The sequence below is a fragment of the Condylura cristata genome, unplaced genomic scaffold (assembly GCF_000260355.1).
Source record: "Condylura cristata isolate star-nosed mole 26May11 unplaced genomic scaffold, ConCri1.0 scaffold00024, whole genome shotgun sequence".
Taxonomy (NCBI): Eukaryota; Metazoa; Chordata; class Mammalia; order Eulipotyphla; family Talpidae; genus Condylura; species Condylura cristata.
In genome coordinates this window covers 9,265,077-9,290,771 of record NW_004567125.1, presented here as the reverse complement: position 1 = coordinate 9,290,771, position 25,695 = coordinate 9,265,077, and the positions used below count along the sequence as shown (strand labels likewise).

Genomic DNA, 25,695 nt, shown 5'->3' with positions numbered 1-25,695 from the left:
AGGGCCCCTGGGTCAGGACCCAGCACAAAAGCTGCTCTTTGGGGACCCCATAAGTCACAGTGTTCACTGGCTTATGGGGGCCACTTTCTCACCAGGTCTGAGACATAGCCTCTGGGACCATGATACTTTTGGAGTTCATGAAATGTTTAAAATGCTTGGAGGTTCATGAAATTCTTCTGAGGTTTTTCTTTTCTTTAAAGATAAATATAGTGCGTATCCTGTGTAACAACAAACAACCTAGGCTACATTTAGAACTTAAAAATATTTTTTTTTTTTTTTTGTGGAAGAAGGCACCAAACTGCCCAGTCCTGTGAGAGTCTTAATGCAACCTTGAGTTACACTTCATGGGTTCCTAAAGTTAACATCAGGGGAGAGGGAAAAGGGGAGAAGGTGGGTGGGCAAGGTCTCCCCTCCGCCAGAGGCAACCCAGGCCCTGGGGAGAAAGGGGTAGCCAGGAGGCTCTGCTCCTTGGGCTCCTGCTGTGAAGGGGGTTGGGCTGCGTGACTTGCCCTAAACCCCAGGGACCTTCCCAACCCTACCACCCCTCGTCCCAGCCTGCCGCAGACCCCCGACTTTCACAAACAGGCCGGTTTAACCCCCCTGGTGTGCGGGTTCTAGCCCCCTTTGCTGGGCTGGAAAAATCACGAGGCGGGTGGAGGCACAGGCTGCAGTTCCCCTGCTGGCCTGGCGGGGGAGCTGGCGGCTGCAGTCGGCCTTTCCCTCCCGGGAGTTTCGGTGGGAGGGGCGCTGACCCGTGGGGCTGGGCTTCGCGGACTGCCGTGGCACTCCTCGGACCCGCGGGCCAACTCAGCGGGGAGGAGGTGCTTTCAGCCCCGTCACCCCACAGTGCCGCCGAGCCTGATGCTCTCACCCTGCCTCTGGCCCCTGCGGTGGCCTGTGTGTCCTCTGGGGGTGGGGGTGCAGTCACTCCCTCCCGGAGACTCGTGGGGAGCAAACAGCTTCCTCCACGTGTCAGGACCCTGGGATGAAGGGGTGGTTTTGGTAGTTGACTTTGGGGTGTCTCACACCCTGAGAGTGAAGGCCCCGTCACCAGCTCTCCTTGGGGGAGGTGGGCAGGGGTGACTAACACATTCCACCTTCACTGGTGGTTCCCCCTTTCACAGATGGGGGCCAAGCCTGGGGACACAGATGGGCAGTGCATGGCCCCTGCCTTCAAGGAGATGGTGGAGATAAGCAACAGACCATCCTTGGTTCAAGGTGGGTCTGCAGGGGCCGGGGGCAGAGCAGGGCAGGCCTCCGGGGAAGGACCCTGAGCCTGGTGTGGTCAAGCAGAGTTAGGTTGGGTGTATCTGGAAGAGAGAGGACGGCAAGAACAGAATGGAAAGACAGGAAAGGGGTTGACTCCCGTGCTTCAGGGGCCTTCCAGAGGGAGAATAATAGAATGGGGGGATGAAACTAGCATGGACCTGGAGGGGGGTCTCCGCACCAACTGATGGAGCAAGGAGACTGGTGTCTGCAGAGAAGCCCATCCTTTGGAAATGCTGTTGCGGTCAGCCAGCTCGAGTGTCTCCTGGGGCACACTGGCCCCGCCTGAGTGCAGCCACCATCGCCTGTTCTGGACTTTTCCAGTATGCAGGAGCACCACAGGCGCAAGACCTCGGAGACCTTTGGGTCTGCTGTAGACGTCCTAAGTCCTAAGGAAATCCCCCAAAACTGAGAGCAGGAGAAATAGCAAATGCAGGGGAACGGGCACTCCCCGTCCTGTGCTGGGACAGTCCCTGTTCATGGGTCCGCGTGGGCACGTCTGACACCCCAGGCAGGCGGTGACACCGTGGCTCGGCGCCCTGCTCCCTGGGATTGGCGCTTCAGGTTGACACACACCGGGCTGCCGTGGGCTGAACTCCGAAGCTGGTGGGGTCAGGCTCAGACCTTGATGCACACAGCGCGCCCCTCACTGACACACCTGCAGGCCCCTTCCCCGCCCTTAGCTTTCCTTCTTGGCTGCGGTGGGCTCCCCACCTGCTCACCCATGGGTCCTGACCCTAGACCAGGCCCTTCCGTCCAGGGGCGTGGTCAGGGTCCCGCCGGCACAGGTCTGAGCCCCTCTCGCCTCCAGGAGAGAGCATTATGTTGTTTGGGGCTAACCCGTCCCCAACTCTGGGCCTAATTGCTGATTCCTCTAAGTCTGAGATCGCATCCATTGAACTCCCCCTCTTGCATCCCTCCCCATTTCATGAAAAGGAGCTCCCCAATAAGACACCCGCCTCCGGCTGCGGATTCTCAGTGACGTCCCTCCTGACAGCCACACTTACTCTTTCTAAATTCATAATAAATCCAAGACTTAACTGATAAAATCTGCAAAGACCCTATTTCTGAAAAAGGACTCATTCTCGGGTTCTGGGCTGCCATGAAGTTTCGGGGCACTGTTGGGCCAGGACACACTCCCGCCTGAGCATAAATCTCCCTATTTGACTCAGTCTCACTGTCTACTGCTTCTTATGTACTTAATGTGGACAAATGACTGACATAAATATTTTTAGAAAACTAAGTGTCAAGGGTGATAGATTTTTATCAAATTTTATCTCTGGTTAAAATTCATGGACTGTGAAACTGGCCGAAAGTCTACTTGTCTGATTGAATACTGCTGAGAGCCCCCCTCCACCTCTCAATGTAAATCCAAGAAATGCCTGGAATAAATTCAGTTCCAGCTTCACCCGCATTCTGGACCTAAAGATCACTGCTGCATACTAGTTACCAGTTTCTTTTTTCTCACCTTTGCCTGTCTACAGCTTCAGAATAGCATTTTATACTGTGACCGGAGCTGTTTATAAACCTGCTTTCTCCGTAAGTGGGAGGTAAAGCAAGCTCAGGGAAGTGGGAGGTTTCTGTCTACATTTGAAAAGTAAAAATTTAGAACAAAGGAATTTTGGGGTTGCATCTCACTATTTAAAACACAGTGTTCATAAATATGTAATTGTAGGAGACTTGAAAAAACACATCTGCATGGGGCCCTCCCTGGTGCCACAACGGGTTAAAGCACAGCACTGTGAGGCTGTCCGTAGCCAACTGCAGCAAGGGTTCAATCCCTGGCCAGGGAGGTGACCCACATGGCGTGGCAGACCCTTCCTCACCCGCCCCTGCTCCCCTTAGCAGTGTATTTCAGCCCATCTGTCTGTTCTGCTCCCCACTCTGTCTCTGGTGAAACCTCTCACTCCTCACACCTCTGGCTTGTACCCTAGTTCTTGTATGTATAAAAAAATAAATCTTAAAAAAAAAATCCGCATCAAAATAAGAGAAAATGCCCTTTTAATCCCAACAATCAGAATTAATCATCATAATATTTTGGAGGATACTTCTCAGTCATCTCCTCTAAGTACACCCACATGATAACAGGACATATTAAAAAAAGGAGTTACACATGTATACACACCCTCTCAGGATCAGAGCTGCTTCTGCTCTGGAAGATTTATTTTAATTTAGAAGCATTCTTCCCCCCCCTCCCACACCCCCCAAAAGTGTGAATGGTGGGTACTTCTCACCAACACTCCCTTCCAGGGTAGAAGAGATAGTCGGGGAACTAAAAGAATAATAAATTACTATCCACAACAACAGGAGGAAGCTTAAATTAACCTGCAGCTCAAGAGATTAGGAGGGATGAAGGCCCAGGAAGGAGAGAGAAGGGATTAAGAAAGGCAATGGGAGAAAGCATGGAGGGGGGGAGGGAGCTGGCAGGGGAGTGTGGGCAGGAGAGAATTCCCCAAGGCAGGGAACGCCTGATATTAAATGCGAGGTGGTTTCCTACCCTGTGCCATAATTGTATTCCATGACTCAACCCTTCAGCAAAAATTTGCTATTAACAACACCCTTGGGTTAGTGTTGCTTTGGTTGAAATGAAGCATAGAATAAAGCCATACGTCAGGAGAGCCAGGGGTGGGAGCAGAGTCTAGGAGCAGGCATTAGTGAAAACTGGATACTCCAGGGACGCAGAAGTTTGTAGTCAGCGCGCTTTGTTTAGCTAGCTAGAGATGTCGCCAGATACGGATCTCTGTCTCAGCGGCATGTCGTCATATCATTAGATACTCCTCTCCGCCACCATACGACTCAGCCTTCTATTTCTCCTGCATACCCCACACTATAATTTTCAATGGCATAATTGAAGGGACCAAGACAACATTTTAAAAAGCAACAGTCAGTGTGGAACAGTGTTGAATGCAGTGAAACCGCATCTCCACTTTCTCTCCCCCAGAGTCTGGATAGCGACCCTGTGCCTCGTTTATGTGTGTGACACCGTAATCCTGGGGAACGCTGTGTCTGTCCTGGCCCGCTCAGTCTCGCTCAATGCTGGATTTATTTCCTTTAACATCTCAGCGTGAAACTCCACTAGTCAGAGGAACCTTTTGGAACGTTTGACTGGCATTATCAATTGCCTTCACAAGAAGTGGTAGCACTTGAACTTCAGCCAGTCAAAGATAACAGCTGATTTCATAGTTCCCTCCACTTTATCGTTTAAAAACTAGCACATGGTTGTTTTCGTTTTTGCTTTTGTGATCATTCCTCACCAGGCTGAGTGCTGTTTGGCCACCTGTATTTTTATCTTGTGGGTTGTGTGTTATTAGTCCTTGTCTATTTTTCTACAGGTTGTGATCATCTTGTTGATTTTTGTGATTTCAGAAAATAACATTAATTTGGTATTAGTTAAAATATTGCTGACATTTCCCCCTTCTAATTTATCACTTGCCTTGATTTCACTTACAGTGTTTTGGACTGTTATGCATAACATTATTAAGCAGTCAAACTTGTCTATTGTTCCTTTCTGGATTCTTTATTTGGAGTTAGGCTGTAAGATACTTTTCCAAACCCAGAATCATATCTAATTCTTTTATGGCTCATTTTTTTAAACCTTGAGATCTTAATCCTTTTGGAACATATTTTGATATAAGAAGTGAGGTGAGGCTTCAGCTCAACTTTTCTCCTAAGGCAAGCCTATTTTCTCAGTTCCTTTTATTGAATACTCCATCTTTCTTCACTGATTGGAAAGTCACCTCTACATTACCCTAAACTGCACTAAATATTCTCCTATAGAGTGATCTTTGAGTCCCTGTCAGAACTATCCCAGCATCTTTCATTTTTAGTTTTGGAATCTTCTAATCTAGCCGGACACATGGTTGCCCCAAATCATAATTATGTCTCTAGCCTCTGTTACTGCCGGGTGTCAGCCTGCAGCGATGTCTGACCATCAAGATGGAAGGAAGGTTGTTTGTAACTTTCAGGACACGTCTGAGTGACAAGGGCCAATTTTTCCTTATCTTTTTTTCCTTTCTGACAACTGCAATGTAAATGTGATGGCAGGAGCTCTGGCAGCTCTCTTGGCCCATGCACAGAAGTTACTTGTTCAGCATTACTGAGAAATAGAAGTCTTACTGTCTGATGAGCACCTATAGTATGTTTGTATTTAGACTTTTTTTTTAATTTTTAATTTTTTTTTAAGATTTATTTATTTATTCATATAGAACTGGGGTATAGGCCAGAGATGCGGAGGGTGAGAGGATTCACCAGGAACAGAGTGGGGAACAGAACAGGCAGATCGACAAAGCACACTGCTGAGGGGAGCAGCGGGCGGGTCTGGAGAGGTCTGCCGAGCCATGTGGATCTCCTCCGGGGCAGGTGGGGATCGAACTCATGCGGAAGTGGCTTTAGCTTCTCAGTGCTGTGCTTTAACCTGCTGTGCCATCAGGGAGGGCCTGTATTTAGACTTTTAATTGAGGAGAGAAAAACAAACTTCTAACTTGTTTAAATAATCAGAGGCTATTTTTACTAGACATTGCTAGAGACCCCGGTACTCACTTATGTTGGTGGGGGTGGGGGGGGCCCTAGTGGAGTCTACCAGTATCTGCCTATTCATGCCAGTAGGAATTTGGATTTTAACATGGTAATAGTTTAACATATGACAATACAGAGTCTCTTCTCTTACTGTGTTTTCCTGGTTGCTCTAACCTGCTATTCTTCTTGGTAGTTTTTATGATAATTCTATTAATTTGCAAAAAAGAAATTGCTTGGGATTTTGTTTGAAATCACATTGTATCATAAGTGTATGAATTAACACAAAACATAGCATTTTTATAGTATTGCTTTTTACCAATATTGCTTTATGTGATGAGGTTAAATTAAACTGGGTGCTGGAATGGCACCCCCACAAGCTCCCCAACTACTGGCAATATTTTCCGAGCCACAGCTGCCCCTTTCAGCATCATCAACATCCTAACCACCTAGAGAGAACAGCACTTGCTACCCTAGTGCTTGCTAAGTGAGCAAAAAGAAACCACATGGTAAAGGAAATGCAAATACAAACGCTGAATTCCGGCTGTGAGCTTTTGCAGACTGTCACTAACTTCCACAGACTCTGCCTGACTTCTGCCCTCTTCTCCCTTGGAAATTACTTTAGTAAACTTTGCTTTACTTCTAACCCCTCCGTCTCTGTGGTTCTTCCACAACCTGTTCTAAGCTAATCCAGACCCCTGCTACCACATCCGTGTGTCTCGATAAGTATACATCTCGGTTAGATGTATACTTTTTCTTTTATCAGTTCCATATACTTTTTATATTTATTATTGAGCATCCTTTTTATTGTCTATATTGCAAGTGGAATTTATTCCCATAAATTATTTCTCTAAAATATAGCTGCTTTTTGCAAAGTTATGTTGTATAGAGGGCAGACAAAAATAGATTTAAAAATACAGCTCAGCTTCTCCTGTCTCCTAAGGGAATAGCATCGCTTATCTCTGGAATTTATGATTCTCTTTCTTAAGCAAATGGCTTGTTGGGTATTTTTGGTTGAGAAATTCACAGCCTGCTGCATGGTCTGGTTAGACCCAAAGAGACCTGAATTGTGTATGTTATTATAGAGTGAGAAAAATGTTCAGGTTTGCAGGTGAGCCAGGAAGGGAGGGTGGAGGGGAGCAGCCCGAGAGGAATCGAAGGATTGTGTCCAAGGAGCTGGTGCGGGTTGGTGTGTCTGGGAGGAATAAAGTCAGTGGGAAAGGCCCCTGTGGAGGTCTGGGACATGGAAGCCTTAAACTGCAGATTGCTGCAGTGTTTTCCAGTAAATACACCTCTTCCTTTTCTCAGTCGCTTTGGTAAAAAAAAGAAAGAAAGTCTGCTGTATGCAATAGAAATGCTTTGGAGGATGGAGGAAAGGCGCAGTGACCCATGGGAGTTGAAGTGGGAGTCAAGTTGTTATGAAAAGCAAGTTGACAGCAAGCACTAAGTAAGAACCCAGTGTGGGCCTCCCTGGTGGCACAACGGGTTAAAGCGCACCCCTTACCCCAAGGTGACCCACATGGCGCAGCAGACCTCTCCTGCTTTGCCAGCTGCTCCCCTCAGCAGTGTGCTTTGTCAATCTGCTTGTCCTGCTCCCCACTCTGTCTCTGGTGAATCCTCTCACTGCTCCTGTACCTCTGCCCTGTACCCCTGTTCTGTATGCATAAAATAAATCTTTTTTAAAAATGTGTTTAAAAAAAAAAAGTAAATACACAAATGGAGAATGGCTAGATGATCTGTTACTGTAGAAGCCAGGAATCAGATTAAAACCTCTGTAGCAGGGAGTGTCAGCTCTGTGAAGCTATCAGCAGCCACTGAAGCTGGAGTTCGATCCCTAGCCATGTGGGAGATGACCCACATGGCACAGCAGACAGCCCTCAGCAGCGGTGTATTTCAGTGGATTCGCCTGGTCTGCCCCCCACTCTCTCTCTGGTGGGTCCTTTACCACCACCCCCCACACACACACACCTCTGGCCTGTACCCCAGCTCTTATTTGCATAAATAAATAAATCTTTAAAAAACAGACCAAAACAACTCCATCAGTGGGCCCAAGAAAGTCAGGACTCAATCAGTGAAAGCCAGCTCCCCCAAATATCTGCCTTATGTCCAACTTAGTACAAACCAGAGAAAGCAAAATCCACTCCCAAAGCCATCACCTAGGGCCATCTTGTCAGCCAGCCTCCCACAGGGACGGGGAGTGTCCCTTTGCATCCCACTGTAAGGCGTCTCACTCCAACCTGCCTTTGGGTTTCTGTCAAGTGAAAAGTAAATGTCACAAGCGCCAAAGAAATAACCTCTTTGTTTTCCGTTGGGTGGTTTTCGTGTGTTTCCACAATATTGTTGAGCTTCAGAGACAGGCGATGATATGGCCTGCAGCCAAGACTTTCTCCTTTTGGATAGTTACACATGTCTGTCTCTTTCCCTTTTATTGCTTCAAGCTGAAGCCACCACAACAATGCTATGGGACAGTGGTAACAGCATCTCTTATTATCTTAGCCTGTACTTTGGGGCGATGTTTCTAAAGTTTTGCCTTTAAATACCGCATTACCTATTAGTTTGAAATGGATATTCCTTCTCCTATTAAATAAGTGCATTTCATCTCCAGTTTATTTAGTTTTTTCTCTTTTTTAATATCAGAGTGATGTTTTTACTGTCTATTCAGTTCATCTTTTAAATTTTTCTCCTTATGGGTAATAGCATATTAATAGATATTCTAATTTGGTCCTTACTTGTATTCTTATAAAAATAAACCTACTTGATCACAGTGCATTATTCTTTTAACACTCTGCTGCATTTAATTGGCTAATATTTTATTCAGGATTTTTGCATCTATATTCATAAGTCAGGTTGGTTTGTAATTTTCTCTTTTTGGTGCTATTTTAGTCAGACTTTTGACTTAAAATCTATTTCAACTACTATTAATGTTATAGAGTCTACTTATTGCTTGTTAGCATTAACAACTGATGGCTGGTTTGAAATGCATATGCTTTGTCATGTTAAAGAACTGTATCTAGACTTACCTTAGTGGAGGATGCAATTCTTTGGCAATTATTTCCAATTTATTCTATGTTTGCTAGTCTTTGCAAATCTACATTTCCTTGATTCAATTATGATAATTTTTATTTATATTTTACTTATAATTTATTAAATTTAACATTTTGTTAAGATGTTCACCTAAGTTGGCATGAAGTTTTCATAGAATTGAATGTTTCTTTATACATGTGATTGTAATGTTTAATTTTTGTTTTTAGTCTGTGGCTGTAATTTATTGAAGCATAGACCTCCCCTTGATATTCAGACATCCCCCACCCAGCCCCAAGTATCACTTTAACATGTGGATTATTTCGAGCTGAGGTCACTGGAGGCCCTGCAGACTCACAGAAACATTTACGACTCCCTTAACTACCTAGAAGAATGAAAATTGGGGCTATTACCCAGAATTATGCTTTTACCAGCAATAACCTTTCTATCAGAGAAATTGATCTACAAGGCAGGGCAATTACAGAGCACCTGCTCTTTGTCCAGCATGAGTCACCCTGTCCTCATCCTGAGTGTCTCTTCCTCTCTTCTATGGCCCCAGGCCCCTCCCACCCCACCCCACCCCCCCAGCTCACAGCAAATATCCTGTTTATCCTCACTGTCCAGGTTTCACTTATCTATGGTTTCCTTGAATGTTTGTAATTCAATTTGTCCTACTAATCTGTCATGTTAATCTGGCTGCTTGACCTGCACTGGAAGAACCCAGAAGGGTAGGGGAAGTTTCCTCTAGGTGCTCACTGTTTAGCCAGCCCCACTCTGGGGACTGGAGCCTGACCAGGGGCTGTGGGAAGTGGGTCCAGGGGCCTCAGAAAGTCCTGCTGGCTGACTGGAGGAGTGAGTCATTCACACACCTCTCTTGGCTGGGTTGGTGGGGATCCCGTGTGTGGAGGGGTGTCAGAGGGTTCATTCCTGACCCGTACAGCTTGGGTCAGTCACAAGCAGAAAGCCCTGATGTGTCAAGATACTGACACCAAAGCCAGGATGCTGTGGTTGGGAGGGACCCTGCACCCCCACACCAACGTATGTAAAAATCGAAGACTTTATACCTCCCTCAGGGCATAATGGGTTAAAGTGCAGCCACTGCAGCACAAGTTTGATCCCTGGTCAGGGAGCTGACCCATATGGCCACAGCAGACCTCTCCTGACCTGCCCACTACTCCCCTCAGCAGTGTGTTTCAGTAGATCTGCCTGTTCTGTTCCCCACTCTGTCTCTGGTGAAATCTTTCACCCCCTGCACCTCTGGCCTGTACCCCAGTTCTTCCATGTATAAATAAATAAATCTTAGGGGAAAAAAATCACTCCATGAAAAAAACAAAAAAATTGAACAAAAGCAGATGGATGGAAGTGGGCCAAACCAGAGTGGAAGGGAGCAGCCACGACAGGAGAGGAGAGATGGCTTTTGGGGGTGGAGGGCAGGGCAGACTCAGGGGCAAGCAAGGCACCTGTTGATGGGCTGGGGCCTAAAGCCTTGAGGGCTGCTGTGACTGGTGGACCTTAGGTCTCAGTTCATGACCTTGAGGCATTTACATTTCTAAGTGTAGATTTTGTTTCGCCCACATCGGCCACCTGTGGAGTGACAGCTGCCTCTGTCTAACAACTTCCTGGCTTAATTCGTTTAACAATAATTAGTTGTAAGAGTAACTCTGGAGATTTCCGGAGATCTGTGGGTTTTCTAACAGCTGGTGGAGGGGGTAGCTTGGGCCAAGTGGGGGAACCCCGGGCAGCAGTGCTGGGGACTGGCATCTGAGGCCAGGCCCGCCTCACTGTCCTGCAGGATCTGAAGCCCCCTCTGGTACTTGGTGTCAGAACTGAATCGAAGGGTGGGCCAGCCAGTTGGTGCTGGAATCAGAGTCCTGGTTGGTGTGAGGAAAACTCTCACACTGAGCAATGATAAAAATCTACTTTTAAGGAGTGCGTGTTCGCTAATATTTTTCAGTATGTGCTCTTCAGCCCATAGCGACTGAACCAGAACAGCCCCACTGAGCCTTGTTGAAGGTGGTGCCACACAGAAAAGGTCTGAGGTGAGAGTGGCTTTAGGACAAGGCCCCTTCTCACTCCTCTGCCTGCAGGAGAGGACCCTGCCTGAACTTTCAGAGTCCTCAGGGCGGGCGCCAGTGGCTAGCCTTGGCCTGTCAGTGTGGGAGTGTCTCAGATGTTTCTTCTGTGGCTGCTGCAGAGCCAGGGAAGATGAAGTCATGCTTCCTCACAGAGGAGAGGGGACCACCACCCTGCCAATGTTTTCCAGTCTCATTCACCTGAGCTCCCCAGGTGGAAGCTCGAGGTAGTCCCAGGCATGTGGGTGGCTCGCCTCTCCAGACACTAGTTACAGGGTCATTTTCAAAAAGATAAATACCTGACTCTTGTGCAAATAGAAAAAGAACCACATCCAAAATTTTATTCAGCTAGTGAACTAACATGGGAACCAGTAAATAGTTAAAACTAGTTCAAAAAACAGATGAGAAATGAAACCCATATAGGTAGAGATGTAACTTAGTAAAGAAATGCCAGATTAAGATGGCTGGGCTAGGTACAAAACAGTTTAAAGTGTCACTAGGCAACCAGTTCTAACCTGTGGGGGGTTACCTGTTCCACTTGACAAAAAAATTAATTTTATTTTTATTGGACAAAAATGTCACAAGGAAATTTCTTAAGTATTGTACAAGAACCTAGTCAATAGGAATCAAGCGTTGTGCTGAAAGAACGCTCAGAAATCTTTTTTGCTGAGCTCCGAGCTACAGAGCGTTTGGGCACATAGTATTTTTCACCTCTTCCTCATGATCACTTTAGACCGGGTAGTGGGGGTGCCCCGCCCCCCTCCTGCAGCCTGCCCCCGCTCACAAGGACCTGGAGGATATTCAGACCCAGCCACAGCACCTTCCATTTCTCTTCTTAATGGATTATTGGCAGCTCAATATAGCCTTGGCTGAACAGGGCATCTTCAATTATAGAAGAAGCTTCTCCAAAATTTATCACAAATCTCTTATTAACTTAAAAATGCATACATAGAAACTCAAATAAGGAGAATTACACGATAGACTTGTTTAACTTAGGTAAATCCAGCTATATACAGAGCACGAGTTCTCTAAATAGCAGGGAATTTCCACCTGCCCTTGCCCTCCGTGAGCAGAACAGAGAGGAGGAGAGGGAAGCCGGGATCTGCTTTCATTTTCTTAGATCTCAGTTTCTCACTGAGTGCCTTGGTATGCAGAGTGTGATCTAATGTTTAAAAACACGTGTATTTTTGAGCCACATGGTCCCTAAATCAAAGCCACCTACTTCCACTGGTGACATAGTTCCTCTAGAAGAAGCAGCCCAGCGTCAGTGCCAGCTTTCCTTTGGGATTCTCACGGTCTTCCTCACAACATGTTTAATTTGCCTCATCCAAAGTCTTCAGATGTCCTATTAGCTTCTACTGTGCATACCAAATCCCTGGGCATTCAGCAGCTTAAAAAGCACACACACTTGTTAATGCACAGCTTCTGTGGGTCGGGCTCTGGGCATGGTTTAGCAGTGTCCTCCCCTCGAGAGTGAGCGGGCTGTTTGCATCTGGAGGCTCAGCCTGGAGAAGTCTGCTATTAACTTCATGCAGGGTGTTGGCGCAACATGTCTGAGAGTCTGGCTTTTTCTTGATGTCACTTGGAGGCTGCTCTTGGGCTCTGCTTTGGGGACTTTCTCCTGACCCCTCTCTGGGCTAGGAACAGACAGGGCCTCCTCAGACAGGCCCCCTCTCCCCCACTTCTCCTGAGGCCTTGCCCCTGGCCATGTCAGCCCCCTTCCAGATCTCCTTTTTGTTAGCTCCAAGTCAACTGTGGACATCTTAATTACATGGCAACATTCTTTCACCTTTGCTTGGCCTATGGTTGGAAGCAAACAACAGGTCCTGTACATAATCAAGTGGGGGGTAGGAGGGAGATGGCCTAGCCTGGACACCCTCAGGGCCAGTCTATGCAGATCCTCTCCAACACACACATACACACACACACACACACACACACACACAGCAAATGGCCTAAATAGTTACTGGAGAACTAAAAGGGTGAAATAATGAGGTAACAAAGAAAATCAGTGCAGGAAGCAGCTCTTCCTCCCCAACTTGGCTGGGGAAGGAGAGAGGAGGCCAGGGTCACCAGGCTGCACCATGTGGAAGAGGCTGCACGCTAAGCCTTTGTCCTTGAGCCAAGCCCTCCTCTGCCTCTGGTTATCAGTAGGGGCCAGAGCCCTGGGGAGAGGGGCCCCGGCTCTGAGGCGCCTCTGCTATCTCCAGTTCTACCTGCCTCACCGTCCCTTACCACACAGCCTTCTGCTGAGATTTCTCCTGGGTCCCTTTTAGAAGGCCCCTGAGATGACACCCAGCCCATCTCAGGATCCCTATTTCATCAAGTCTGCAAAGTCTCTTGCCATCTAATAGGAAGCTGTCAGGTTCCAGGATGAGGATATGGACAGGGAAGCACCAAGCTGAGACCACAGGCTTCCTGCGTCCCCTTCCTGCGGTCTGTCACCAGCCACCCGCTCCTCAAGCACCACCAGATAGGGAGCAGCGTGCCTGGTCTCCTCCTGGCCTCTCCTGATCTCTCTACCCTGCTCACTAGCTGCCTTCAAGTGGGGTGCTGGGGGTTACATATGTTCTTCCTCTGAGGGAGCTGGAGATATGTAAGGGGCCCTTCTTTCTGCTTTTGTTTCTCATCTTGGAGAAGAGGAGGGAGGAGACTGGCCAGAACCATTGACCAGAGAGGACTCCTGACATCTTATAAGCACCTGAAAGGTCATCTAGCCTGACAGCTGCTATATTGTGATTTATAAGCTGTATCTATTTGGTCTCACAGCTCCCTACGCCTTAGAATTTCCTAAGTGTTGAGAGAGACAGAGGGGTCTCTTATGAGAATGAGGTGACTCTAGGAAGCACCTAAAGGTGGGGACTGTTTGCCAACAGAACTATCCCTGTGTCTTCCAGTCCCACACCTGACTTCCAGGGAGGGGAGAGGGACTGGAGGTGACCGGTGGGTGACTTAATCAGATGTGCCTATGAAGCCTCCATAAAAGCCCAGAGGGGCTTCCGGTTGATGAACTTGTGCAGACTGGGGGCGATGGCTCCCCTGGAGGGCGTGGAAGGCCGGACCTGCCTGGGACCTGACCTGGCTTAGACATCACTCCCGCTGGGCTGTTCCCCAGTTACAGCCTTCGTGATGAATTGCTCATCTAGCGAGCAAATAGGCTCCCTGACTTTGTGAGTTGCTCTAAGAAATTCAACAAATCTGGGGAGGGGACTTGGGAACCAATGATTGGTAGCCAGTTGCAAGAAGTGCAGGTCCTGCGTGCGCTGCCAACTGGTGTCTGAAGCAGAGGTGATCTTGGGAGATGGAATCCGGTGGAGCCAGGCGCGTCTGTGTGTGGGCAGTATCAGAAGCTGACTTCTCAGGCCCTGCTGGAGTCTGAGGCTTGCTCACTGGTGTGGGGAAGCTCCCCCACTCCCCCACTCTTTGGAAATTGGCCTCATTGCCCCCCCCCACCACCACCACCATCTCCGTGGGGAAGCCATCCCCTGAGGCTTGGACTCTAGCTGCTCGTTTCTTTCCTAACTGAGTTTCAAGTCCTTTAGTTGCAAGTAATAGAAACCAACTTGAATTAAAGCACAAAGGGGCCGGAAGAACTCTCCTTGGAGAGATATAAGCTCTTGTTTTTTGGCAACTTGAGGACCTCTTCCCTCGTCCACCGTGGGCCCCACACTGTCAGTGGCTGTGACACTTCAGCCCAGGGCTCCTCCTGCCACAGGTACCTTGCCCACTGAGGGACGAGAAGACTCACAGCTGTGGTGTTGTGGGCGGAGGCCGGGGCCGGGAGCAAGGGTAGAGGAGGCTGGCCAGGGCACGAAAGAATGACCAAGAGACTGGGGTAGAAGCTGGAGCTTTGATGTTGTTATTGCTAACATGCTGTGTGTCCTTGTGTGTCTATGTGGGGAGGGTGTTGCTGGCAAGAAGGGGAGGGAATGAGGTGGTAAAGAACTTGATGTGAGACAGCCCTGGAGTTTAGAAAGTGCAGATGATTCTGTGTGTTGGTAAGTGTGTGTGAGGGGGGTAGGAGCGGGTGTTGGGAGTTGAGGACAGACAATTAGGGACAGGTTGAACCTGAAAAGGCTTTCATCTTTTCTTATATATCTAAGTGACCCAGCATCTTGAAAAGAATAAAAGCAGAGGATGTGGTGAAAATTGAATTTCAAGGAAGGATGACCCTGGCAGTGTAGACAGTGAATGGGAGGGAGACCCAAGACCGAGGAGACTTGCAGGAGAGCCCTGGGCTCTCCAGCACGTGAAAGGTGAAGAGGAGGACTGGACCCGTAATCTCTTATAAGGTTCTGTTACAGGGCAGGGAAAGGGGTACCTCAGAACCCCCAAACCTGCCTGCTCTAAATAGATTCTATCCTCTGATGCATCAAGACACCAAAACATTCTGGTGTGTAAGACCTTTCATGGAAAAGAACTTTATTAGTGTGGGGCCCTCCCTGGTGGCACAGTGGGTAAAGTTTAGCACTATGAAGCTATTCGCAGCCACTGCGTCACGAGCTGGATCCCGGGCCAGGGAGGTGACCCACATGGCACAACAGACCTCTCTTGACCCACCTGCTGCTTCCCTTGGCAGTGTATTTCAGTACACCTGCCTGTTCTGCTCCCCACTCTGTCTCTGGTGGATCCTCTCACCCCCGCGCCTCTGGCCTGTACCCCTGTTCTTGTATGTGTAAATAAATAAAACTTAAAAAAAAAAATGTGTGCAATACAGAAAAGGGGAAGAACAAAGTTTCCAAATCATGCACCCAAAGTTACCCTTCCCCTCATGGGTAAATGTCCCGCCAAGCAGGATTGGCCCAAAGCAAGATCCCAAAGCCTTCTAGCGGGGACCCCACCGAAAAGGGTCACAAACAGCCAGATAAGTCTGGGAAGAAAAGAATAAAATCGAGGTGAAAGCTGCCATTGGTAACCTCCCCCGAGGTCTCTCTCCCACATCTGCTTCAACCAGTCCAGGACCAGGAAGCAAACGCAGCTTCTTCACAGTCTCTCTGCTCCATGTGCCTCCCTCAGGTCTCCTTCTGGCTCTCCATGCTGCTCCCTCCCTTCTCCAGTCCTCTCCAGCTTCTTCTCCTCCCTCTTAAGCTCCACCCTCCTTGGGTGAGGTTGGAAACTTGGGATCTCCGCTTTTCCTAGAGACCATGCAGTTACAGTCCTGCCTCCAAATACAGTCACATTCTGAGGTCCTGAGGGTTAGGGTTCCAGCATGGACTTGGGGGACAGTTCAGTGCCTAGAGAGGGTAAGCAGTATTCTACCTGTGCCACCGCTCTGGCTTCAGGACGATCTAATACTGGGGTATATATATATTTGTACTCCTCCCTGTGAATCCTGCTTCTGCCATCTGTCAAAGAAAAGGGGCATGGGATGGATGCAGGAGACACAACAGAGTGACAGTGGAAGACACGAGAAGAGTTGAAGCATGAGACTTAACACACTAAATAGGGGCTGAGCCCTCCAGTAGCCCAGCATCCTCGGGAGTCTCTTGTCTGTCACTGGGGCAAGTGGGTAGGTTGCTTTTTGCTAATATCGGCACATCACTCCCGTTTACAGACCCAGGGATCTCTTCCAGTTACAGAATGTTTTTTGGCTATATACTTTAGACTCTTAACTCCTGCCCTTTGACGCTGAGATTGAGTTAAAGCCTTTTGCTTTAAATGCTTAGGCTTGCACAGTTACCGAATGAGCTCATCCCTTCATCTAAGCCAGTTTGCCAAGGAGATTTACATCTTTTCTGAACATTTACAAACATATCAGAGCAGTTTCTAAACAGAGATATATTGTGGTTTCCTCTGATCATTCTAGTAGTATTTGTATATTAAAAGAACTTGAGCATTTTTGCAAAGAAAGACTGCCTTCTGGCCCTCCCTGGTGGCGCAATAGGTTCAGACACAGCTCTGCAAGTGAGCCACAGCCACTTCAGTATGAGTTCCGATCCCTGACCCTGGAGGTGACCCACATGGCGTGGCAGACCTCTCCTACCTCACCCACTGCTCCCCTTAGCGGTGCACTTCATTGATCTGCCTGTTCTGCTCTCCACTCTGTCTCTGGTGAAGCCTCTCACCACCCTGCACCTCTGGCCTGTACCCCAGTTGTGTATGCATAAATAAATAAATCTTTAAAAACAAAAAAAGAAAGTCTGCCTTCTTTGATAGCAACAAAATTCATAATCCACAAAAGCCGATGCTAGAACCACCTGGTGGGAGAGGACCGGAACTCCAGACCTCAGAGCCCCTGGGCCAATCCACACGGCTGGGGTGGTGGTCGTGGTGGTGGTGGTGGGGGGTTGGGTTGCTACCTGGGTTAGGGTGGGGGGTAGGGAGAGGGTAGGTGTGAAGAGCCCTGACTAGCACAAAGGGCCTCCGAGGCCTGTGAGAGCCTCGGCCAGGGCTGCTCCTCCACCCCGTGCCCACACAGGCGGGCGGCAAGGCCAGCTCCCAGGGCTGGCCCCCTACGGGGCCCGGTGGTGCCTGTGCCGATGCCCCACGAGTGTTAATGTTTCCGTCCTTCCTTCTCCACTGTGTTTGGAAAACAAATGTAGCACACGAAGTGAAGAGTTCACGTCACTGAAGGGAGGTCCAGGGCTTGCCGTTGGCGTCAGGGAGGCACCTGCAGCTTTCGGAGTCGTGTCTGAGGGGCGTCTTGGTCTGGACATCAGACATCTCTCTGCAAATTGTGGTGAAGGCTGTGGGCCGCGCAGGGTCCTTTCTCCTTGCAGAGAGGCTGGAGGCTAAAGCTCGGCCGGCCCTGTGGGCTCTGTGGCATCACCCCCAGAGTATCTGGCCAGCGGGGCTCAGGGAGCCGCTGGTTGTGTGGACACACGTCACCCAGCGCGCTCTTCCCTGGGAATGGCCGGTTCTGGAGTGACGCTCTGCATTGCCTCTTCCCTAACACCAAGTCCTGCGCTCTGGATCCTCCATTTCTGCTCCCAGTTCCCCTTCCTGCAGGTTGGGAGAGCCCTAAGGCCTGACCCACTTCTCCATTTCCACAGCTGGGAGCAGACTTGCTGTTGTTACCAGCCTGTTCCCCAGGGAAGGGAAACTCAGATTCAGATGGGTCCACTCCCACATCAGCCCCACCGTCAGCAGCCAGGAGCCCGAGGGAGAGAGGTTTGACCAGGGAGCAGAGCACTTGGCTCACAAACTGTTCCGAGAGGTAAGATTTTGGGGGAACTTGACGGGGAAGAAAGAGGGCGTCTTCCCCGCTGAGCGCACCTTGTCTCTGATGATGGGAGAGCTGCAGCCTTTGAGTATTTCATGCAAGAGTGAGTGTGGGGCGGGGCATGGGGTGTCATATAAGGAGAAAATGAGGCTACCTCTCAGGGCCAAAGTGTGACACCAACACTCAGAAGATCAGAAATGAGTTGTGCAAATTGCTTCTAAGAAACAAGCCATCAGATGAAGGTAAATGACTGCGGGTGAGTGGACCCCTGCAGGAGGGGTCAAGGAGGCATCTCAGCACTGTCCTGCCTCGGCGCTGTGCTGTCTGGGTGTTACAGGACAGGCACCACTGAAGCCCCAAACCTCCCTGCTCTAAGTGGGTTCTGCCATCAGCTGCATCAAGACAAAACATATAAGACTCTAATGAAAAGGGATTTTAATACAGTGAGTATACAATACAAAACACAAAGAATATAATTTCTAAATCAGTCACCTGAAATTACCCACCCCTTCGTGGGCAAAAGTCTACCCAAAAGGGACTGACCCAAAGCAAGGCCTGAAAGCCCACCACAAGCCTAAAGCACCTTCTGGTCGTGACCCATAGAAAAGCGTCAGAAATGGCCAGACAAGTCTGGTAGGAAAAGAGCAAAATCAAAATCAATATAGACACTGCCATAGTCACCTCCCTACAGGTCTCTCACCCACATCAGCCTTAGCCAGTCCAAGGTCAGGAAACAAGCCCGGTTTCTTCATCACATGCTTGCTGCTCCATGTGGCGTCCTCAGGTCTCCTTCTGGCTCTCCATCCTGCTTCCTTCTTTCTCTTCAGATTCCTTCTCTTCTCCTCTTTTTCTCTCTTCAGCTCCACCCTACTTCTGGGTGGGGCAGGGAACCTGGAACTTCCCCTTTTCCTAGGGACCACCCAGTTACCTGGGGACTGTCAGCCAGGCCCAGATGTCCTGGCTGTCCAGTTGAAGCACTCTATGAAGGTGGACGCAAGGAGTTGTCACCAACACTCACCTCCTTCCTAACACCATCCTGAGTGGCCCTCTGCAGTGTCTCCCCAAGCTGATGGTGTCTTGGGGAAGGTCAGCTGGATTCCAATGCTTCCTTCCCTCGGTGTTCCTTTGTCTTCTGGACGTTTCCTCCACATACTTTATTATTTGGTGTTGGGCGTTTGTTGGCTTGTATTGCTCATCTCCCCCTAAGTCCCATCCTGACTGAAGGGATCCCCATTCTTTCCTCTTTCACAGCAGCCACCCACATCTAGAAGTGTCCTGCGCTTCGTTGGTGCCTCATAAGTATTTGTGGGCGGGATGGCTAACTTTATAAGCCAGTTGACTTCAGCTCTGATAAAATGAGGTGGCGGCCTCTGTCTGATTAGTTCTGGAGCACTGGAGAGCTGTTGTGCTCTGCACGGGAGCTGAATTCTGAATTCGCTGTGGAAAGTGTCCTCAGGGGCTGGCTTGGGCCTCTGTTTTCCCTAGCCCCCACCCCCTCCCTTCCAGCCCTCCCACTCTCTCCCACCTCATACAAATTCACAGTAACAGATCAATACAAATGCAAATCAATAATGTGGCCAACTACCCTAACAGCGCAAAGACTGGTTGGTCATCACCAGCCTGTCATGTCCCAAATGAGTGTCAAGTACAGACCTGGGGTTGAGCCTCAACTTGGTTGTTGAACTATGCAGCCTTGGTGAAGTCTCCCTGATCTCTGTAACCTATAAAATATGGGGCTGAGCAAGCTCAGTAGATTCTAAAGGCTTCTTCTTTTAGCAACTGCACCCTGTTTTCAGATGAGCCCTGCTCCAACATCCCTACCTGTCAAAAGATAAGCACCTCTCTGAGACCAGGAGAGGGGAGACTCCCATGTTCTAGGAAGCTGAGCCCAGAAGACAGCTGGCTCATCAGCTCTAATGGGGAGAACTGAGTCTTTTGTGGGTGGGGACAAAGGCTCTGCCTTCAGGGTACCTCCTTTTGGCTTCACAGACAGAGGAGCAGGGTGTGGCCATCTCAGACTGTGGCCAGGGTGGGAGCCCCTGGGGGCCTTGATCAGCAGGTGGATTCCGGTTGCTCTCCCAGTCCCCATCCTGACTAAGGTCTCAGACTGCTGTGTGAGAGACTGAATCGGATGGCACAAAACTTACCTTTTGAGAATGAGATGCATGAAGGAAGCAGAGGACATGAACCTGGTGAGCTGATTTTAGGAACAAAAGTACATGCACCCAAGAGAGACAAATACACAAGACAATGTCTGGGCCATAGAAGTTGCTTGATATTATTTGATCCAGTGCTGAGTTTGCTGACATGAAGGTATGAAATGCTGGCACAGAACCAAAACAGAACATATCCACTGTGGCCTTGGCTTGGGTCTCCATTTTGGCTGCTTCATCGCAGCACAGACTCACAGAATTGAGTTCTACAGATAAAGATTACCTAGTCTGAGGGCCCATCCGATGACAGAAATATTGCAGAACACACAAAGAGGAGAACGTCCAGATTTAGCCTGAATGCATGGGACAGAGGGGTCCTCTCAAAGCTGCCCACTGCACCCTGGACATTGGAAAGTCTTGTCTTACCCTGTGCTCTGTACTAACTCCCTGTAGCTTTGATCTACCTCATATTCTCACAGAATGAATGGTGTAAAGTCTTTCCATAATATTAACAACCTTCATCAGCCCTCTGGGCCAAATTGCTGCTTTTAAGGGGTCAAATTTTTCTTCTCCTGAGTAGTTTTTCAAGTGGGAACATGGCTAGCATGAAATAGAAAGACTGAACATTTATGCATCCCTTCCAAAGATCATTTAAGTGCCCTGAGTGTTCAGCCTAGGGACATACAGAAATGGTCCAAAGGTGGACTCTCCTTCTGGGATAAAGATGCCTCTCAGGTCATGTAAGCACACCATGGGGACCGCAAGGGAAGTATCTTCAGAATTTGGGGCATGAGAGAGCCTCTGAGGTTCAAAACACAGAGGGTGCAAGTCTGGGATGGCTTCACTTAGGAAGTGGGGCTGGAGCTGAGTTGGGTGGACAGGAAGCATGAGTCAGTGGACATGCCATGTGACAGACTCAGAGAGCTCTTCTTGACAGGGAGCTTTTGGGGGTCTTGGGGAGGAAGTAGAGCTGCCAGCTGGGATGGGGCAGAAAGGTCTCTTTTCCTCGGGACCCTGGTGCCTCACTGCCACTGTCTCTGGCAGCCTCCTGAGTTGCCCTCCTCCTCACGGGCCCAAGGCTGACCAGGGCACACCTTCTGCACTGCAAGGGCTGCTCCCCCTCTTGCTGCTCCAGGAAGGTGAGTGGGTCCGGCTCCAGGTGGCAGTGTCTACCTCCACCCCCCACCTCGCCTGTGTTCTGCTGGTTCTGGACGACAGGGCCCTCACTTGGGGGCTGCGGACTTTAGTTCCTCTGGAGTAGAGAGGACAAAGGGTGAAGCTTCAGAGCAGAACCCGAAAAGGCGGAGACCTGGGGTGTGGGAAGGGAGCAGCCCCAACAGTGTAGAGCAGTGGAATTTGGAGGGCGAGGGCATGATGGATGCCTGTCCCCTGGAGGTTTTCTAGTCAGACAAACTGGACCAGAAGGCAGTGTTACAGGGCAGCAAATCTGTTCCAGGACATGGGGAGAGGGACACCCCTGAAGCCCCAAACCCTGCCTGCTCTAAGTGGGCTCTGCCATCCGCCACGTTAAGACAAAACATATAAAACTTTAATGAAAAGGGACTTTAATACAGTACATATACAATACAGAACACAAAGAATAGAACTTCTAAATCAAACACCTGAAGTCACCCATCCCCTCATGGGCAAAAGTCAACCCAAAAGGGATTGGCCCAAAGCAAGGCCTGAAAGCTGCCACTAGACTAAAGCACCTTCTGGCCGGGACCCATGGAAAAGGGTCAGAAATGGCCAGGCTGAGAGCAAAATCAAAATCAATATAAACACTGCCACAGTTACCTCCCTACAGGCATCTCCCCCACATCTGCCTTAAGCCAGTCCAGGGTCAGGAAACAAGCCCGGTTTCTTCATCACATGCCCGCTGCTCCATGTGGCTTCCTTAGGTCTCCTCCTTCTCCATCCTGCTTCATTTCCTTCTTCTCTCTCCTTTTTCTCTGCTCAGCTCCACCCTTCTTCTAGGTGGGGCAGGGAACCTGGAACTTCCCTTTTTCCTAGGGACCACCCTGTTATAGCAGGAGTGAGTGTGGGGGCCAGAGAAGATGCACCAGTTGGGATGGAGACCGGACCCTGCCAGGCTCAGCAGCCCAGAGACATCAACTAAGCTATTTTCATCTTTTCTTCCTTTATCTGCAGTCAAAGGGGACTCTGGAGATGACGTAGATCCCAAGGACATAGTTGGAGTTCTTCAGGAATCCATCACCCTTCCCTTGGAAATACCATTCAGTGAGGAGTTAGATCCAGTTACTCCACCAGGCTGCTTGCCACCACCGTGCCCAGGACCATGGGGTATCCGCCCACCATCACGTTGACTAGCCTGCACTATGAGGGCCGAGTGGGCTTCTTGGACCCTCCCTATTCCCTGTTTATCAGCAATCTGAGCTGGGGGAATGCAGGCCCTTACCAAGTGCAAGTCAACCTGAGGGCGTCCCAGCCCTGTATCGGTCTGCGGTGAGTTTGGGCTGGGACCCAATCATGCTGCTTTTTTGGCTCACCTGAGGTTCCCATGCAAAGGATTTAGGTCTCAGGATGCAGGTTATGGTTTGGGGGTCTAGACAGAGAAAAGGGCAGTTCCACTGTCCCCTAACCCTGGCCTGAGCTGCGACCAGGACCTGGGAGAGGCTGTTTAGGGAGGTGGCCAACTCGAGGGGGCGGCGCTGGTTTGCATACCTCTGGGGTCTTCTGCTCCCGGCATTCTGCATCCTTGGGGTGGATGCCTCCTGCATTTCTCTGTACATTTTGAAGGCACATGCCTCCTATCTGAAACCAATTTTCTTCTTAATGCTTGTCTCATTGACTGATGTCCTACCTGGAGTCTGCTGAGACATTAATGAAACTAAAATACTATGGGAAGGGTGCTTATGTATTCATGGGCCAAGGAGACAGAATAAGGTCTGGAGGGAAGTGGGGGCAATGTTGAGAGAGACAAGGTCCTCATACAGGAGGGCTGAAGGGCCAAAGGCGCTCCTGCATGGAGCAGCTGCCGGGAGCCAGGGGTTCTGTGGCGACTGGGTTCCATTGGCTTTGCTCCTTTGTTTAGGGGAAGGAGCCCCAGGTTGAGGCTGGGGAGAAGATCTGACACGTGATTACATACAGGGCCTTTGTGCTGTCTTCATTAGGACGCCTGTCAGAGCCACAGTCACCCTGAACCTTGAGAGCGCAGGGGGAGGCTCCTGCAGTGTGTCCCTGGCGTGCTCTGTAGAGAAGGCAGGCCGGGACGTGACCTTCAGCTGGACGTCCCTGGAGAACGGCACCAACACCGCCCACGAAGGCGCTGTCCTCAGCGTGTTCTGGAAGCCTGGGGACAAAGCTGTCTCCTACGTGTGCAAGGCCGACAACCCTGTCAGCAGCGTCAGCTCTTGTTCCACTCCCACTAGGCTCTTCTGTGCAGGTACAGCCGCTGCGCCACCTCAGGGCCCAAGCTACCACCTCCCCCCAGCTCTTCCCAAGAGAGCACAGGGTCTCAAAAACTTGCTGTTCCACAGAGACCAGGTCCCGGGATTGCCCTCCTTTTCCTAGTGCTCCCTACTTCCAAAGGCCTGCTCTGTTGAACTACTCCCCGTCTCAGTTCCTGATCCTCTGTGAGTAGAACACCTGCAGGCAGGTGCAAAGGACTGCAGCTGATCTTGAACTCGAGACTGCCCGATATATGGAATCCGGGTAGGAGTCTGCCCTGTGAGGACTCTGCCCCTCCCTGCGGTGAGCCCCTGTCCGGCCTCCTTCTGTTCCAGATCCTGGCTCTCTTTCCCAGAAGGCCGGAGGGCCCGTCTGCATCCTGGCCAGAGGACTGCTCCTCCTCGTTCTGTTGGTGACACTGGCCGTGGGGCTTTGGCTCGGTGGAGCTGGGTGACGCGTGAGATGCCGGAGGTGAAGAATCTCAGGAGAAATAGAATGAGGCTGAGAAGAAAGGACAAGCCTGGCCCCAGCCTGGCCTGATGCCCCTGGGGCCCCTTCCTTGCAGAAGGCAAGTGTCCACGAAACTGGAGGAAGTGCCTTCCGTCCTTCCCTGGGCAGCTCTGGCAAGTCCTGCATCTCCGCCTTGACTGGGATCTGGGATCAGCAAGGGCCCACACGCACCTGCGCTGTCAGGAGGCTGTCCTGCCAAGGGACACTCACCCTGTGCCCCGCACAGTCCCTCTGGGCCTGAGCTGCCCTGTGACCTTCCTTCCTGTGAAACTCCCCCCCCCTCCAGTCCCCCTCCCCAGAGCCCCTGCCTCTCCAGGGGGTGGCTCTGTGATTATATCTGCCCCATGGATCTCTAGGCCTCCATGTCTCACACTTCTTCCCAGTCTTGTCTTGGGTTAAAGCTTTCCCTTTTCATCAGCCCCCAGCCCCCACCATTGCAGATGCCCTTAATCTGAAGGTCTTGTTCTTTCCCCATGAAGAGTTTAAATTCCTCCCCAGACTTGAGCCTAACTCACTCATTCTCCCCACCAGCTGTACTGCAGCCGCCTGGTGTGTCATGTGTGTGTGTCCCAGGCGGGCCTGTGTGCATGAGTATGTGTGTGTCAGTTTGTGGGTGTTGTGTGTGTGTGCTGGGAGCCACCCGAGGGACTTGCAGGGTGGGGCCAGCCTGGGTGGGGGGGCAGCCTGCTCTGCCACTCGCTTCTGGCTTGGGACACTTCGAAGATTCAGCAAGTGTCCCCTGAGCCACAGCACTTTTTCCTGGGGTACACACCTTGGGGGGGGCAGGCATGAGGACCACTGGTTGGAGCTGCGGGAGAGGCATGACCTAGGGGCCCCTGGGCACCACAGAGGCGGGGCTTTAGGGGAGGGTTGGAGACTGGGCAGAAGGCAGGCTTCCGCTTCTCTGCGTCTCTCCTTCCCCTTTGAGTGGAGAAAGCAGACCTCCAAAGTGCCTCCCCAGAAAAGGAATATGAAAACTGACAGGGAGAGGGAGGCCTTGGGAGCTGAGCTGACCGAGGACACTGCTTTTGGGTAAACAGGACCCCTAGGAGAAGGGGTCTTAGCAGCCCCCTTGACTGGAGGCCAAGTGTCAGGGCCTTTGCTCTGGAAAGGAGCAGGGCCAGGAGGTAAGCAGGGCTTCCTGTTTTTGTGCTGGGGATGGAGCCCCAAGTGCCCCTAAGCCAGGTCTGGTAACATTTCTCCACTTCGGAGGGCCTGAGCCCTAGTCCCAACAGGCGGCAGTCAGGCGGCAGTCCCTGGCCTGAAGCAAAGCTGTCTCCTGGCCCCTCCTCCCCACTAATCCTCTGACTCCTTTCCTTCTGAGGATGGACTGGAAATGACCAACTGGGGTCCATCTTGCACACAAGGACAGCTGTTGATCATGTGACTCAGATACCCTGAAAGTAAAAGGAATGAACAACCCTCTAAGGCGGCACGGGGATCTAAAGTCCCTTCTCACAGGCAGTCTCTGGCTAGAGAAAGGCTAAGGCCCGCAAATAGCCCAGGGCACCCAGAAGAAGGCTGCTGAGCCCCCCTCCAAGACAGTGGTTCATCACCACCTGATGTTTGCAGCCTCTTCACTCCCAAA

The 25,695-nt window shown here is 50.2% G+C and overlaps 1 protein-coding gene across 1 annotated transcript in view; it reads left to right on the top strand.

The window, feature by feature from the left end:
- SLAMF9 (SLAM family member 9) overlaps nt 1–24,137 on the top strand; it is a 28,518-nt gene extending 4,381 nt beyond the window's left edge. Inside the window, 6 exon segments of the mRNA XM_012728903.1 lie at nt 1,125–1,218; nt 22,338–22,445; nt 22,448–22,652; nt 23,321–23,592; nt 23,933–24,052; nt 24,055–24,137. Of these exon segments, the coding sequence (XP_012584357.1) occupies nt 1,125–1,218; nt 22,338–22,445; nt 22,448–22,652; nt 23,321–23,592; nt 23,933–24,052; nt 24,055–24,137 (882 nt within the window).
- The last annotated feature ends 1,558 nt before the right edge of the window (nt 24,138–25,695 follow it).